At 36.8% G+C, this 16625-nt stretch overlaps 1 protein-coding gene across 1 annotated transcript in view; it reads right to left on the bottom strand.

Annotated features, from left to right (window-relative positions):
• Positions 1 to 7705: 7705 nt before the first annotated feature.
• Positions 7706 to 16625, bottom strand: part of GPX2 (glutathione peroxidase 2) — a 51419-nt gene continuing 42499 nt past the window's right edge. Inside the window, exon 2 of the mRNA XM_044073729.1 lies at positions 7706 to 8194. Coding sequence (XP_043929664.1) covers positions 7844 to 8194 — 351 coding nt within the window. The 3' untranslated portion in view covers positions 7706 to 7843. The remainder of the gene's footprint in view (positions 8195 to 16625) is intronic.

Below are 16625 nucleotides of genomic sequence, written 5' to 3'. Positions count from 1 at the left end.
TTGTGGTATACAAACCAATCCATAGCTGTGCTGCCCTTCCACATTACACAGCACTGGCTGTGCTCTACAGTTTTTGATTGGCTTGTACACTGCATTTACAGCCAATCGTGAATGCGGTGTACGAGCCAATTAAGTAACGCGTTTCAGGACAGGAGCCAATGAGAGCTCCCCAATGCAGGTCAATCACGTTCTGCTATGGATTGAAGATGTCGGGACTTGGACTCGGAAGCCAGGAGAGGAGTCAGTAAACTGTAGGGACTTCAGGGGCCTTGCTTTGGTGGATCAAGATCGGTCAGATGGATTACTAGAAGGCTGAGGTTTGTGTTGCTGCCTGCTGGACAACCGGGGCTGATCAGATCATCATTTTGGATTACATTTCGTGTTGTGTGGAGACTGAGTCTGTGGATTATAGGCAGAGGTAAGTGCTTTATAAATGTAGCTGCAATATTACTTCTGCAAGAATTTCTATCCTTGAGAACCTGTATGCTAGCAACTTTCTAAGTTTATAAGAGCAAAGTTTAGTGTCTCTATGTTTGTGCTGCTTGTCCCTGGTATGTCTGTTGTATACAACACAGATCCTGTTATTCTAGCAATATTTCCAAGTTTATCAGAGCAATATTTGTGTTTATAAGAGCAATATTTAGTGTCTCTAGTTTTGTGCTGCTTGTCCCTAGTATGTCTGTTGTATGCCAACACAGATACTGTTATTCTAGCAATATTTCCAAGTTTATCAGAGCAATATTTTTAAGTTTATAAGAGCAATATTTAAAGTGTCTATTTTTGTGTTTTGCTTGTCCCCCTAGTATGTCTCAAAGTAATTACCATATCTTTGAGAAACTCTATGCCAACACAGATCCTGTTATTCTCGCAACTTTCTAAGTTTAGGGCAATATTTAGTGCCTCTATTTTTGTGATGCTTGTCCCTAGTATGTCTGTTGTATGCCAACATAGATCCTGTTCTAGCAATATTTCCAAGTTTGAGTAATATTTCTAAGTTTATAAGAGCAATATTTAAAGTGTCTCTACTTTTGTGCTGCTTGTCCCCTATTACGTTGGGCTTTGTCCAGATTTCTTGGACTAAGAAGTTGAGAGGTATGTTAGGATGGATGTCAAAAGTGAGTTATTTATTGTAATGAGATACTTTAAAGTAGACAGGATGTTGTTTAACTTAGTCTAACTAAAATCATTTGTGTGACTTTTGTAATGGTTTAGAAAATGTAGTAAATGTGAATTTTATTTTTGTAAAGTCCTGTTTCATTTACTTATGGTGTGGATATGGTATTGCAGATTATAAAACAAAGGTTTTGGATCTGAGAAGTGTCTTATTGAATTTTACAGATGTTCTACCATGCTCCATGGCAATGGCATGTTTCGTGCAGTGCAAAAATAGGGTGTTCCACATTTTGACCATTTGTAACACATTGTTAAGGTCTATGCTCCACATTGGCCTCTTAAGAGGTTGAGACCTATGGTGAGAGTTGTAACCAGTTTAGCTCTTTGAGAGACACACAGTGGTGTCCTCAGAAGTGCAGGTTGGTGTCACATGTTGCTATTTTATTGTATCAGTGCTCCAATTTGTTTAAAAAGTGTGACTTGAAGTTTAGTAAAAATGGGTACAGCATATAGATGAGATGGCTGTATGTTTTCTGGCTGTGTCAGTGAGGTATGCTTCAGATTATTATACAGATCGGAGTTATTTATTTATTTATTTTACAGCTTGTGATATGTGGAAGACTAGTTTTAGCTGCTCATCTCTGATGTCTAGTAGTTTTGTCTGAGTTATCTGTTTGATCTTGGTGTTGCTGATGGAGGTTAAGATGAATAGTGCCTTTTGTGAAGACAGTTTTTTGGGAGTAAAGGGTATTAGATTGTTTTGTGGAGTTTTTTGTAGGAGATGTGAAATCACTTAACTATGCCACAACAAACATGAATGATTCTTGTGTGGGGTCTTGTAGTTTTGTCATAGTTTTAGCAGAGCAGACCAACGTGGAATCATCTGCTTATTGGACTATAGTAGTGTGTTTAGTAGCTGTATGGAAGCCATTAATGATCCTTGTGAAATTTCTATGTTTAGGGAGAAGAAAGAGCAGAAGTCAGTTTGCCATTTTTTGTCTTGTGCTCTGTTTGAGAGAGAGAGAGAGCTATAAAACCAATGTAGGGATGGCTTAGTTGGGCCTACGGAATAGAGTTTTTGAAGATGTTTCAGAAGGTACACTGTATCAAAGGATAGGTAACTGAAAAATGCTAAAACTAGATTACCTTCATGTCTTTGTGTATTTTTGGCTGTAGTGAAATACAGTAGAGTAGTAGTAGTGCTGTGATTGGGTCTAAAACCATGTTGTGTAGGGGAGAAGTTATTTTTTAGCAGATAGCTGATTATTTGTTTGTGTATGCATTTTTCTAATACGTTTGATAAGGATGATAGTATACTTTCTTGTCTGTATTTGGAAAGTACAGTAGATGTCCTTTTTAAAGGAATATAATAAATTATGTTTTTTTTAATTGATTGGACAGTTTGTTCAGCCAGGGATCTATTTATCAGGATTGATATGGGATAGGAAATTGCTTCTGCTGCTGTTTTAAAATATTTACCTGGCAGATTTTGGGCATTGGTACTGGGGTTTAGTTTATGAATGAGTTTGTTGATCACTACAGTTGGAACATGTTAAAGAGAGAAATGTTGAAGGAAGTTATTAGATTGATGGAGGTCTATGAGTGTTTTATTGAATATGTTGCCAATCAAATTATAACTTAAATAACAGTGTGTATTAAACCGATTGGCAATGATATTGTGTTTGTTTTGTGTTGTTGGGGTAGGTTATGTGGCTTGTCTTGGATTAACCAGATTATTAACTGATGCCCTGATGAATTTAAGGTTATTAGAGTGCTTGTTTTGGAGTATGAAATAATAGGTTTTCTTATGTTTGGTGATTAGATATTTAGCTGTGTTTATTAGTTGTCTATAAACTTGTAGGTTCTTATCTGTTTTATTTTTTGATCAAGTTTTCCATGCTTTGTCCTTCTGTTTCATGATTTGATTTGTTTTGAAGGATAGTTAAGCAGATGGGTTTTATTCACTCTCTTTGATCTAAGGGGAGCAAGGGAGTGTGGGATGCTTAGGAAGGCCATGTTGAATTGTGTTACAACATCATCTAAAGGTAGGGTCCCAAGTGATTCCCAATTGCATTTGATTGTGTGTTTATGAAAGTTTGTGTGTGGAAAGTGGATATTTTTCTAACCAGGGCATAGTGGTGAGTTCTGCAAGATGGTTAAGAAAATGTTTGTATTGGGAGTAGTACAGTAGGAGGTTTTGTAGCTGCCTTTAATCCTGTTTTCATCTATAGATTCCCTGTAGCAATACACATCAAATATGCAAAATATGGTGTTTCTTTCACCTAGTCCTGGGTCTGCTTTTATCCTCCTCTGTTTCGCTTTTGAAACTGACCGCAAGCCAGTCACAGCTACTCCCCTCATTTGGGCTACTGCAAAACCACCTACACTATGAGGCTATGTTAGAAAATGTGTATACATTTAAAACTCTCCTCTATTAGAACTGTTGAAGTCTTCAGATGAAAGTGCTTATCTGAGATAAATAAAGCCTGATTATTTGAGAAGAGTAGGAAGCTTCAGACTTACCTTACTTGCCAGACTAAGTAATAGTGAATTATTTTCTTAGCTTTTCTGCATGCACTTAATGTTGGCCTGATGAGATCTGTATTAACAGGCACTTAATCAAAGTATCAAAAGGAGGATTATTTTCTTAAAGAGAATGAGATTTAAGTTAGCACCAACTTGAAGCTACACCCTTTTGCTGGTGTTTTAGTTTTTTTCTGCTTAACATCACCAACGTGTGTGGTAAATGGGCACATACATGTATTCAGTTACCTGATGTGAAACCTTAGTGTATGTGTCTTAATAAAAAAATAAATAAATCCATAAAGGAAATTTTTCTAATTAACCTCTTGAAAAACTCTACAGTTATTTGTAAGTTATGACCCCTTATGCGCCTCTTCCACTTTCAAATTAAACTAAAAATTTTTAACCCTTTTCTTTAGTACATGCCCATATCGTTCCACCCTCTACCCTTCTTTTGTTAGAGAATAACATTATTATTTGGCATACTCTAGCCATAACTAAAGTCATGCAACCCTTTTGTAGACTTAACTATCTTTCTCTATACTGCTTCTACCAATTTGACGTCCTTCTATCAGCATAACATTTAATTTGCACTCTGTACATAAGATTTGGCTTTACTAATATCTTCTACAGCACATGTATAATATTCTTTTTCTTTTCAGATCAACACCATATCAACAAATTATCACTGTTATTACATACTATTTCTGATATAGTCATTGTGTGTTTTGTTCATCTGGTCACATGTGCATCACCAAAGCAGTCCAAATGTTAGTCTGGCTTGTCGTATGGCATGTAACTTAGGGCTCTGTTTGTATGTGAACCAGGACATTACATAAAACTGGAAACCCAGGAAAGCATCAGAGGAGGTTGCAGGAAAAGTTTATTCCTGCATAGATGTGTGGTAAATCTCTTAAAGGCAATTCCCATCTTCAGTCTGACTAGAAGAGACCATAAGTTAAGACAGAGGTCCAGGTGTGCTGGGAATAAAAATAAGTACCAGGCTTTATTGATGCCAAGTACAACACTACAGAAATAGGGGTCTATATTATATTGTCGAAACGGCATTACAGCGAATGCTGTTTTGATGACACATAAAGAGCAAAATGCAAAAACAGCGAAAGCTCAGGTCAGCGACTTTTTCCTAGGGAAAAAAATCGCTTGGTCTGAGCCGTGACATTGCCCTTTATCCCACTGTAGTGTGATCTCGGAGTTGGTATATTTAGTTAGGGGGCTGTGGGGGGCACCAATGTTTTTACTGGTGTGTTTTGTGTTGCTGGTCTACTGTTTTTTTTCCCGAGGAAAAAAAATTGGTGACCTGGGGTTTCCCTGTTTTTGTATTTCATTCTTTGTGTCGTCGAAACGACATTCGCTGTAATGCCATTTTAACAATATAATATAGACCTCAGAAATATATATGAATGTGTGTGTGTGTGTGTGTGTGTGTGTGTGTGTGTGTGTGTGTGTGTGCGTGTGTGTGTGTGTGTGTGTGTGTGTGTGTGTGTGTGTGCAATTCCTCATTTAAAAAAAACTGTGCATTAAGTCACTTTTGTGGCATCGAGGGATAAATCCCTGACTACAGCCCACATGACACAGGTCCAATTAGTGGCCGGAGTGACTGACGGATTGGCATGGGATGGATGTTATCATCCAGGGGAGGGTGGTCTCAAGGGCTTTCTCCACACAATCCCAGGTGGAGAATCTCTAAAGCAGGAGGTGTAGTCCTATGAGGGAGTAGGGTGATGACATTCACTGAGCAGCTGTGGAAGTGGGGGTGATACATCAGCACATACCAACTACACTCCTTTCCTCTCAATGCAAACGAGACACCACAGGGGAGAGGGGAAAGGGAGTAGAGCATAAAATTAAAAATCCCCCAGCAGATTGTGAGATAGCCATACCACTCCCTCAGGATGCCCTTTGGATGTGCTCTGGTTCCAGCCCACATGGAGAATGTCGGGGGGGTGAGGTTGGGAAAAACTGGTAGATCCAGAGATGGACATGGAGCACTGGAGTGGGATACCATAGGATAAATGAAAAAAAAAATAGTGTGCATTAATGCAATTGAAAATATGATGTGATTTTTGTAGGTACACATATTTAAGTGTATATGCATGTATATTTGTGTATCTGTGTGTGTGTGTGTTTTGAGTGTATGATTGTGTTTGTGTGTGCATGTATGCATGTGAGTGTGTTCACTTGTGTGTATGTGTGTGTGTGTTTGTGAGCGTGCACACATGTGGGTGTGTTTGTGCTTGTATATGTATTTATAATCTCTCACTGTGCATTAATGCAATTTTTTAAATGGGATGTGATAGAGTACGTGTTTAAGTGTGTATGCATGTGTATTTTTGTGTGCCTGTGTGTGTGTGTGTGTGTGTGTGTGTGTGTGTGTGTGTGTGTATGTGTACAATGGGTCCATGCATGATGTCTTTAAATCCATTGTATTCAAAATAAAACAAACACTGGTTTTCTTCTGATTTTTTTACTTTATTGATGTCAGAAACAACAATGACTAGAAGATCTGGTCCTTTACAGGATTTCCGGTGACCGCCATTCTTATTTTGGTGGACACCTTCATTAAGCAAAGCTCCAGAGTCTGATTACAGCTGTTTTCCAACACCATGGAAATATCACATATTGTCGCTGCTCTATCTCTATATGAACCAGCAAGCAGCTTTGCTACTGGCAAACATTTCTTATGCAATTTAGAAAATTCTCTTATATGTGAGACCTTTCCCACCCTTCAGTAGTGCCTGCATTAAAATGTACTTATTGCTGTAGTAAAAGAAATAGTGACAGTACATGTTTTGGGTAAAACAATGGGGTTTTGATATGTTTAGGTTTTGACAATAAAATGTTCTTTGCTGTATATCAGGACTTTTTGAATGAATGATTTGAGCCATACTTGCAAACAACAGAATAATTAAGACAAGTAATGCTTATACACAGATAAACCTTTTGATCTCATTTATTTTTGCTTTCCTCATTCCTTGTTGTTATTATAAATATACACCTACGATGATGAATCATTATTGCAAAAGCAGAAAACTGCAGTACTACACTAGATGAAAAACAAGGGTACAGGATAATTAGTGAATTATATTAGATTATTGGTGGTAGAATTGCCATCAATGTGTTCCTGAGTTTGGTACAAAGGCTGCATTATTGAATGGTCTGCTACAGAAAAGTGTCTGTTGAAATTTTTAAAAATGAATATAATTAAAATAATGCTTAATAATATTTTGGAGCTGAGGGCGTAGGCTGCAGCCCCATTCCCATGACTGACAGCAACTGCTGTCATTTCTTAGATAAGGAAGAAGGGGGTTTCAGGATAACTTGCATCCAATGATCAAGTTATGCAATAGTTCAATAAATGGTAGTCATACCTAGGGTTAGTTGTTTCACAATGTTTAAGGATCTGCATAGTTGTGCAGATGGAAGTAACTACTAGTGGAAACTGGGGTGATACACATTTTTGTAAGAGGTACTCTTTGCAGTAAGCAGATAAATGGAGCAACACATGCTGTTGTCCAGCCACAGTCTCTTTTTAAATACAGTGTTCTGCTTTTATTCTATTTAATGATAATAGTATGAACAGAAGTGTTTCACAAGTATTTTTTTTGTTTTCAGAACTTTAGCTGTTAAATAACATTAACAGCATATAGCACAACATTAGTAGTGGGCTAACCATATAACCCCTGCAATAGCTAGGTTGTTCCTTGAATATCAGCAGGTTTCATTATGCTACAGCTTTGGTGGCTAGCAGATTTATAACATATTCCATTACTTACAACAAAGACAGTAGTGCTGTAGCAACAATCTCCATTGTGATTTTTTTAACATGTCAGCTAGACTTCCAGTGGGATACTATCTAGTATAAAAATGTCCATCTAATAACATTACAGTGACTATTAATTTGTTTTCTCACTTGTTTTTCAGAAAGCTGGACATTCATTTGCATTAGCATTTCACAACAAAACAATCTTTGTGTGCGTGTGTGTGTGTGTGTGTGTGTGTGTGTGTGTGTGTGTGTGTGTGTGTGTGTGTGTGTGTGTGTGTGTGTGTGTGTGTGTGTGTGTGTGTGTGTGTGTGTGTGTGTGTGTGTGTGTGTCGGGGGGGCTCCGCTTTTCTTACAGAATCGGTTTGTCCTATCTCACTTCGGTGCTTTATTAAGAAACGTTGTTTTGGAGGGAGCCGAATGTGTTTATTTGGCAATTTTTAGCAGTCGTTGAATGTCCGGCTCAATGTTGATAGTCTCAAACCTCCTGCTGTAGCGTTTAAAAGGTTCTCCTTCTGGCCCGATAAGAAACTTCTCAAAATTCCAAGTGACGTCAGAGCGGTTGACAGGGCTCCAGATGATATGCTTGGTATCTGTCATGAACGCTGTGGAGTCGTCATCAGGAGTTGGCAGCTTGTCCTTTAGGTAGGCGAATACAGGATGGGTGTTCTTCCCATTCACCTCACACTTCTGTAGGAGTGTAAAGTTGGGCACAAAACCGTTTCCAGGTCGCACATACTTCAAGCTGTTCAGGATCTCTTCATTGCTGCAGTTCTCCTGTCAGGGAACCAACAATAATACAGGAAATGCTATTTTAGAAATCAGTGGCATCAATTTTCTTTATTGCACAGTTAAAAAACAGTACAAGTATTATAATCAAAAGAAAATCAGTGTAAATGTGCATTTCATTTTGATTCCTCCAGATATTTCCCCTAACTGTACCAGTTAAAACTATCAGCCTCATCAAACTGATAATATCCCAGGATTTTTCTGATTGGTTGTTAATGATTCAGAAATCAGTATTCAGTAGATTTTATTATTCTTTTACTTCTCTATCTGGTCATTCAGGAGACTATCAGTTGTACAAAGGTTATGTGGGATTTGTAAAAAGTAAAATTAGTGAAATCACTTTCAGAGCCAATGGCTTTTGCACATTTTCCCTTTCTTGTGCAACCAGGAGGGAAGTCTTAGCTGGATTCATATGAAACCTTGTACCTGGTGGCTAGCAGCACATGCAAAATTCTAGTCATTACATTTGTTTGATGGCAGAAGGAGTCAATTTGTATCTCTAGTCTGGGCTTTAAATACATATGAAATTCCACCTCCATCCAGTGCTGTAGGAAGGGTGGGACGCATGCCTTACCCAGGTGCCACCTTATGGAATGTGCTGGTCTGGGTATGTAACTTTAAAAAAAAAAAAAGCATGCCCATTACCGCAGTAACTTATAAAATACTTGTAAAATTGTAAATCTGTTCTCTGTGGTGTGCTGTCTATATAGCATTGTAGCCTATTATATATCTAAAAAATTAAAATGCAGTTTAAGTCCTGAAACTATGAATACTTTAGGATATGAAAGAATCAAGCAAAACAATTCACTTTGTAGGCATTGATTAAATAAAAAATGTGGCTATGAACTCACTTTTGTGGGGGCTGGACAAATTGCTGACAAAAAACAAGATATAAAATATAACGTAGAACAAAGAGAATTACTGGATTTTTAAGCAATACGCTACTAATGGAATAGGTTAAAATGATGCATAACGTTAACAGGCTTTCCAGTCCCTCCTATTTACCCACAGTTCCTAGCTTCTAAGTCTCCCTCTCCAGATTTCTTCAGCCGCGAGTAAAGTTGATTTTATCTGAGACTCTCCAAGGATTCTTTTGACATTTTTTTATGGTTCAGTTTTGTTTGTGTATTTTTGTTCAGTGTGCAGGTGTTAAGAAGTCATCCCAAGGTCAGTCTGTACTTTTTTATATACTTTTTCCTTTAATTTAACTGGTATTTGATATTAGTTTGTTCCCTTCCCCCTTCACTTTGATGCCAGTTTGTCCTACTAAAACTTTGTGTTAGCTGGAAGTTTTTTGCTGTTAAATACTGGCAGTTATTTTTCTGTAATTGTTAAATTACCATTGTTGTTACAGATAAGAAATGGGATTCTGTAGTGTATCTGCATTCTGTTGCTGCATATTTGTCCAAGTGGATATTTATCTCATTTCGAAGATGGTAGTATGTTGTACCACAGTTGGGTGGTGTGAGCTGCTTGTGCACTTTTGGTACCTTTTTACACTTTTCTCCACTATAGTGTGACCATGGTGCTGGTATATATAAGTTGGCTAGGTAGGTGGGTGGGTGTAGGAGGCTTGTCCACTGCAAGAAAAGATTCTGTGTGTGTTTCAGAGTGTTTGAGCTATGCTTTTTGAAAATGACTAATGATACGGTAAATTGACTTAACATAGAGGGCCTGATTATGACTTCCTTAATTACAGGGCAAATACTACACCTAGATAAACATTTTTTTTTTTTGTGCTTAAAATATCTACAAGAAGCTGATTTCTCATGAACAACGTATGATATGTGCTAGTTTAAAGACATCCACCTTGAAAGAGCATAAAACTGGCCTGAGCTAGAAAGATTAAGAGCTACTCCTACTTCTTGCCAGAAGGATATTCTTTTTACTTCCAAAGCCCTTTCCTTGCAGACAAACAGAAAGCGAAATATAGGATGTGAGAAGGTGGACACTCATAAGGAAAATACATCTCCTGAAAATTCCAGTATTTCTAAGACTGCTAGTGAGCCAGTTATTGTAGACATTCCTCCACTGAAGGTCAGGCATGTGGAGGGTACTTCTCCTGGAAAGAGACCCTCTGAATAATGTGCAGTCTGTTTGGAAAAAGGTGCTCTGTATTTTCTGTCTCCATTCTGCTACATTATATGGGCTTATGAGGTCAGTTTCAGACCTATTGGACTACAAAAAGACATAGGCCACTTTCACTGTACAGCAGATGTAATGCCACATCTCTTCAACCATCATTTCCGGAACTTAGGCTTCATCATCCCTGGCCCCCCAAACCCAATGTAAGTGAGTAATGCTCAGTGCAAGTAGAAAGATTAAACCTCATCAGAGGAGCCTGTCACTCCATATCTCAATGATAACCAGGATGCAGACTTCCCTACCTTCCCACTAGATTACCTCATGTTTGGGAATATCATGGACCTCATATAGTCAAAGGTCAGATAGCCCATAAAAAACCTTCTGAGTCAGAGTATATCTTATCTTAGGCAATCCAGCCTCTCAAGTCTTCCACTTGGGCGAGTCTACCAGCCAATGAAATGACTCAGCTGTTTTCTGATACTGTTTTGGGAATCCTGACATTGTTCTTGTATTGGAAAGACCTAACTAAATGCTTTGGCTGCTCAAGAACACAATACAATTAGTTGACCCCAGAATTTTTAGCTGTCCTTAACAAAGCTCACGAACTTGAGACTAAGGCTGTCCATCTACCAACTAGGAAGTCACATGCAATGGACAGATTGGAAAGTGAGTTTTTTTCATCCTCTACCTTTTCTTTGAGGGAATTAGACTATATAGCTCATGTACTAAGATTCCAGCGAGAGATCACAGATGAGACAGCCCAATGTCTGGAAGGGATGCCAAAGTCAGACCTAAAATTGAAATTCTGGTCTAGGCTGCTAAGTTCTATAGTCACCTAGATGATGAAGCTAGCCCATAGTACCATTCATGGTTAAAAAAGCACAACAAGCGCAAGGCTTACTGTATGCTGCTATGCCTGGCTGTGTTTTGTACAATTTGTTGAGAACAACAAGGCTGAATTCATGAATGTACCCTTTGAAGGACCCTTGTTGTTTGGGTTATAAGTAAAAGCTGAAGTAAAGAGACAAGAGACTGAGTCCAGCTCCAGTATACTCTCAAAGCTGGGGTTAAATTTCAAGAAAGCTCAGATGAAGTGGAGAATTTTTTTAAGGATTAATCCCTTTTGTAATTTACAGTTTATGAATTATAATTTCACTGAAGTGGAAAGGTAGATACAAATTAAGAGCACATGTATGGTCTGCAGAAGGGATGCCAGGTGCGACATAGGTGAGCAGATGTGAATTAAGAACCAAGATATGGCCCTTACTTAAGTTTATAGATGATTATCTGACTACAGGCACTTACAACACAATTTTCCTAACCAAATATTTTGGCTGACAAATAAACAACAACTGTTTCTTACTAATATTAAACACATTTATCAGCAGTGATCATTATTCAGAGGTTAGCATAATGGTTACGGTATTTGCCTTACAAATACAAAGGTGCAGGATCTGATTCTCACGTAGAGTAACTGGCTAGGCTTAAAATGGCCTAGTACTAATCTATGAATCTATATTGCACTCTCTGTAACTAAAAACGTAATAGGATAGTAACTGATATTCTGTGTTTTTTCTTCCATTGTCACCATATCTGCTCCCTTTCCCCAAGGAGAGCCTTCATTTCTGAGGTAAGTCATGGACAACTATTGACTATTGTTCTCCTGAATTTGGTGGGGAACAACCTTTTCTGAATTATATGTCCTGAATTATAATTTAATTTAAAAGATACTGCAAAGCAGAGTCAATGTTACATTCATCGTAAGAGGAATCCCAAGCAATAAAATCAAGTTGCAGTAGTAAACAAGTTCCTGTCCTTTCCTATACTGAAAAACAATCAAAAGAAACACTAGAACCAAACCAATAATTAAATATGTATATATAAAGGTATGTCATAATTCACAAAATGAAAGATGTTGCAGCCCTAGAGCCTTGAGTACTTAAAAAATGAATATGACTGTTGGTAATAAGTCTTTCTTGCTGGAAAGTATGTTGATACTGACCAGTAATGAACTTCTCTTGCCAACAAAATTTTAATCAAATTTAAAAGTTTTATGACAGTTTTCTACTTGGATTTGCCCTAAAAGTTTTGGGCACTCCCATGTTCAACAAGCACACTGCCGTACTGATATATGGGTAGGAGTGCCCTGCTACTTTCCCAGTGGCAGTCTGTCAAAGCTCAAAACTCCTCCCACTGCCTGTCTATGAGGGTGAAGAACCAATCAAATGGCAGGACCAGGGCAGCCTTTCAAACTCGCAAACAGAGCTCTCCCAGTTTTCTTGTGAAACAGTCAGAGAAAGATCTGTTGAGATATTGCTGCTCTCAAACTGGGCAATATAAACTGTAGAGCTTAGATAAGAAACTCCTTTTGTGATTTATTTCCTCCATCCACCTTTTTATCATTGGTTAAATAGTATGTTGTACTGATTTGAATTTTTTTCTGTTTTTAAAATTTTATATGCTTCTGTATTAACTTTTGACATGACATTTTGCTGATATTGCATTTTTATTCTTTGGGATTATGATTATTTGAGGTGATCAAGAACTTGGAGTCCAAATGGAGAGATGAAATCAGCAAGAAAAGGTGAGTACTATTGCTGGAACTGAAACATATCTCTCCAGTGCGCAGATTTTTCCAGACTGTCCAGATTTTTGTCTTATATTTTCAGTCTGCTCCACATAACATTTCTGGCTTTTTGACAAATCACTGAGGACTGACATCATTAAATAATGATATACATTTGAGTTTCAAACTTCATATCCTTCAGAAACAGCTTGCTAACAGAAATCCCATTGTTGTTGCAACTTTCTAAGTATACAAGAGCAATATTTAAAATCTGTCCCTATTTGTGGGCATTTATCCCCTATTATTTTTAGCTTTGTCTAAAAATTTTGCGCTAATAAGTTGAAAGGTATGAACTAAAGTCATCCTCAAGTCTTGAATACCTTCATGTGGTGGACCCAGTTTTCACAAAATCTCACTAAGATGACACTGATATATACATTGTATTTTATATAGCAAATATCATGGACACGGGTAGGTTAAAAATGCAAACTGATAGCTGAGTGCACAAGTCCCAGGATAAAAAGAGTCCAGTCCCAGTATGTGCATTGGTGCCAGGACTGGAAAAATGGCTGTGTAGAATCCTTAAGACACAAACATTCCTACAATGGGGTTAGGCCAGGCTCGGGGGGGGGTGATGGCCCCATTGTTGTAGAAGGAAGTAGTAGTCCACAAAAATCACAAAAAACTGACAGGACAAAAAAGAGGCATAAAAATGATAGAGTGGACTACTGAGGATATGGAGGAAATTATGTATTGTTTCTATTGTGCAAGAAGTCCAGAATTTACAGATAGAAGATATTCAAAAAGATTGAGAGAAATTAGAAGAAAAAAATGTTTGCACAAGAAAAATTGTCAAAAGCTTCAAATACAAATTTATGTTCATAGTACAACAAATCCATGAAAAACATTACACAGACAAAGAAACTTTGGGCCGTCAGGAAAAAGAAACAATACAGGAAGTATAAAAATATAAAGAACAAAATCCAGAGATTTTTGAAAGGTATAAAAAATATAGACATGGGAAAGAAATAGAGATCTGATATGAGAAAGCTAAAAGAAGCAGCTCCAAAGATATTTGAAGAGAAATACAGACAAAGCCACCCAGATACAAAAAATTTCACAATACAAAAAAAAAAAAAATAAGAACACAAAAGGGAGAATGTAGAATAGAAAATTAATAAGGTAGAAGTTAAACACTAGAGATTAAATTCTGGAATACCTGCAGAGTGATGGATTTAGTGAAGAAAGTTTAACATAGATCATGTCACAGCATGATGGAACAATGAATCCCCAAATTAAAGAGAAACAGGTAGAGTGGGAGACATGTGAAGAAGAAATATAAACATGAGAAAGAAAAAAAATTAGATATGGTGCAATATTTATGCCAAGGAGAAAGCAAAACTAATCAATACAAAAAAGAAGTACCAAAAATATTTGATGAAAAATACAGCTAAGGGCACCCAGATATGAAAAATTTCACAATACAAAAAAAATAAGAAAACAAAGGTGGAAAGACAAAAACAGGATTAGTAATGGAAAATTTAAAGAAAAATAAATTGAAGCTTATGGATTACCTGTAAAGTGAAGGATTTAGTGTAGAAAATCCAACTGGGGTAGCATGACAGCATGGTAGAATGAGTTCTTAAATTGAGAAACAGGTGGAACAAGAAGCATCTGATCATTTGTCACATGATGATGCTCTGGAGCCTTCAGTAGGAAACCAGTGCAAAAGATCAGTTGGAGTTGCATAGCAAGGAAATGTGTAGGAAACAGTAGCAACTATGATGCAGGTAATGTTGTGGAGTGGTGGGCCAATGAGGTCTCTTATGAAGGAGCAACACATGATGCACAATGCAGCCGAAGAGGATAGGTCACAGAAAAATGTTTTAGAACTTTCTGTACAATGCCCAAAGGAAATAGAGAGCAAAGCATCTGCCCTCAGTTTAGAAGAAAATGATTTAAAGAAAGAGTTGCTTGATGTAATAGAGATGGATAGACATAAGACTGATGAAAGAAATAGATTATAGAAAGTAAATAAGACCCAAAATATTAGATGTCTGATAGAAAAGATGAACACAGTAATCAAGACTAACAGAAATTCATGTGATAAAACAGAAGTAAATATAATATATTACTGTGCAGCTAAACTAATAGCAGCTAAAGTCTTACTACAAAAATACATAATAAAGGAAAGAATGGGAAGAAATAAAATCCCATCATGGAAGCATTGAACAGAAAAAACTATAAATCAATTAAGACAAGAAGTGCCACTGTTAGAAGAATATAGAAGAGGAAATAGATTAACAAAACTACTTAGATGTGATTAAAATAATGCACAGTATCAGAACAAGATATATCATAAACTATTGCAAATAATTTAAAGATATCAGCATGGGAAGAAAACTTAAAAGATATGCAGAAAAGGACAAAATAAGCAATTCATTGATGACCCAAAAAAGTTTTATAGAGAACTGGTAAACAAAGCAAAAAGAATAAAACACCACCAACAAGAAGAAATAGACACATTTTGGAGAAAATGTTATGAAGATCCTGTGGAACATAACAAAGATGCTGAATGGATAGAAAACTTAAAGTTTAAATGTACAGGCTAAGAAATGGGATGAAGTAATGGCCAGAGAAATTGAAACAAAATTAAGAAAAGCTCCTAAATGGAAAACTCTAGGCCCAGATGCAGTACCTAACTTCTGGCTAAAAGTGTTAACATCTTTACACAGATTTAGCCTTGGGTAAGAACTACTTATATGCACATCCTGAACAGACACCAACCTGGTTGACAACAGGAAAAATGATACTCCTCCTTAACAGTGAACCCGTAAGCCATCCTAAAACTATAGACCAATAATTTTCCTTTTAACAATGTGCAAACTGTGGACTTTAATTGATGCAGACAGTTTATAGTCATTTAGAAGAAAATTCAATCATGATAATAGAACAAAGGGTTATCAAAAGAAAGGCATATGCAATAAAAGATCACTTGTTGCTAAATAAAGCCGTTATGGAGAATTGTAAAAAGGGGAAAACTCTAAATATGGTATGGCTAGATTACAAAACAGCATTTGACAGTATCCCACATTCATGGATAAAGGAGTGCTTACAGATGAATGAAATACATCCTACGTTGATAAAAAATACAATGAAACAGTAGCAACCCACTTTGCAATTAAGTCATGACAAAGAGCAAATTATTATCAAAGGGATAAAAATTCAAAGTGGGATATTCCAGGGTGATTCTTTCTCACACTGTTGTTTTGTCTTGCCCTTAACCATTAACTTGTTTACTTAACAGATTAGATCTTGGTTACAATTTGGTTCCCAGAAAACAACCTTACTTAAAGATTTCTCATCTACTTTTTGTGGATGATTTCAAAATGTATAATTCATCAGATGGGAAATCGAATGCACAACTGCAAGTGGTTACAACTTTCTCAGATAATATGAGTGACATTTGGTCTTGATAAATGTGCAAAAACAACATTTAAAGCAGTAAAGGTGTACTACAAAGAAAATAATATAGGACAGGAATACGATATAAAGGAACTTGAGCAGGAAGGAATGTATAAATATTTGAGAATTGATGAAGGAGCAACAATAAAATATGAAGAAATGCAAATAAGCTCAGTAAGGAATACATCAGAAGACTAAAACTAATATAGAAAACAGCCTTAACATCTAGGAATAAATTTCAAGCTATAAACAAATATGCAATTAATACATGTAACTCCATAAGAAATGCTGGAGTGAAATCTG

The sequence above is a fragment of the Protopterus annectens genome, chromosome 6.part0, assembly GCF_019279795.1.
Source record: "Protopterus annectens isolate FY-2018-M chromosome 6.part0, PAN1.0, whole genome shotgun sequence".
Lineage (NCBI taxonomy): Eukaryota > Metazoa > Chordata > Ceratodontiformes > Protopteridae > Protopterus > Protopterus annectens.
The sequence above is the reverse complement of the archived record's forward strand: the minus strand, read 5'-3'. Positions and strand labels throughout refer to the sequence as shown.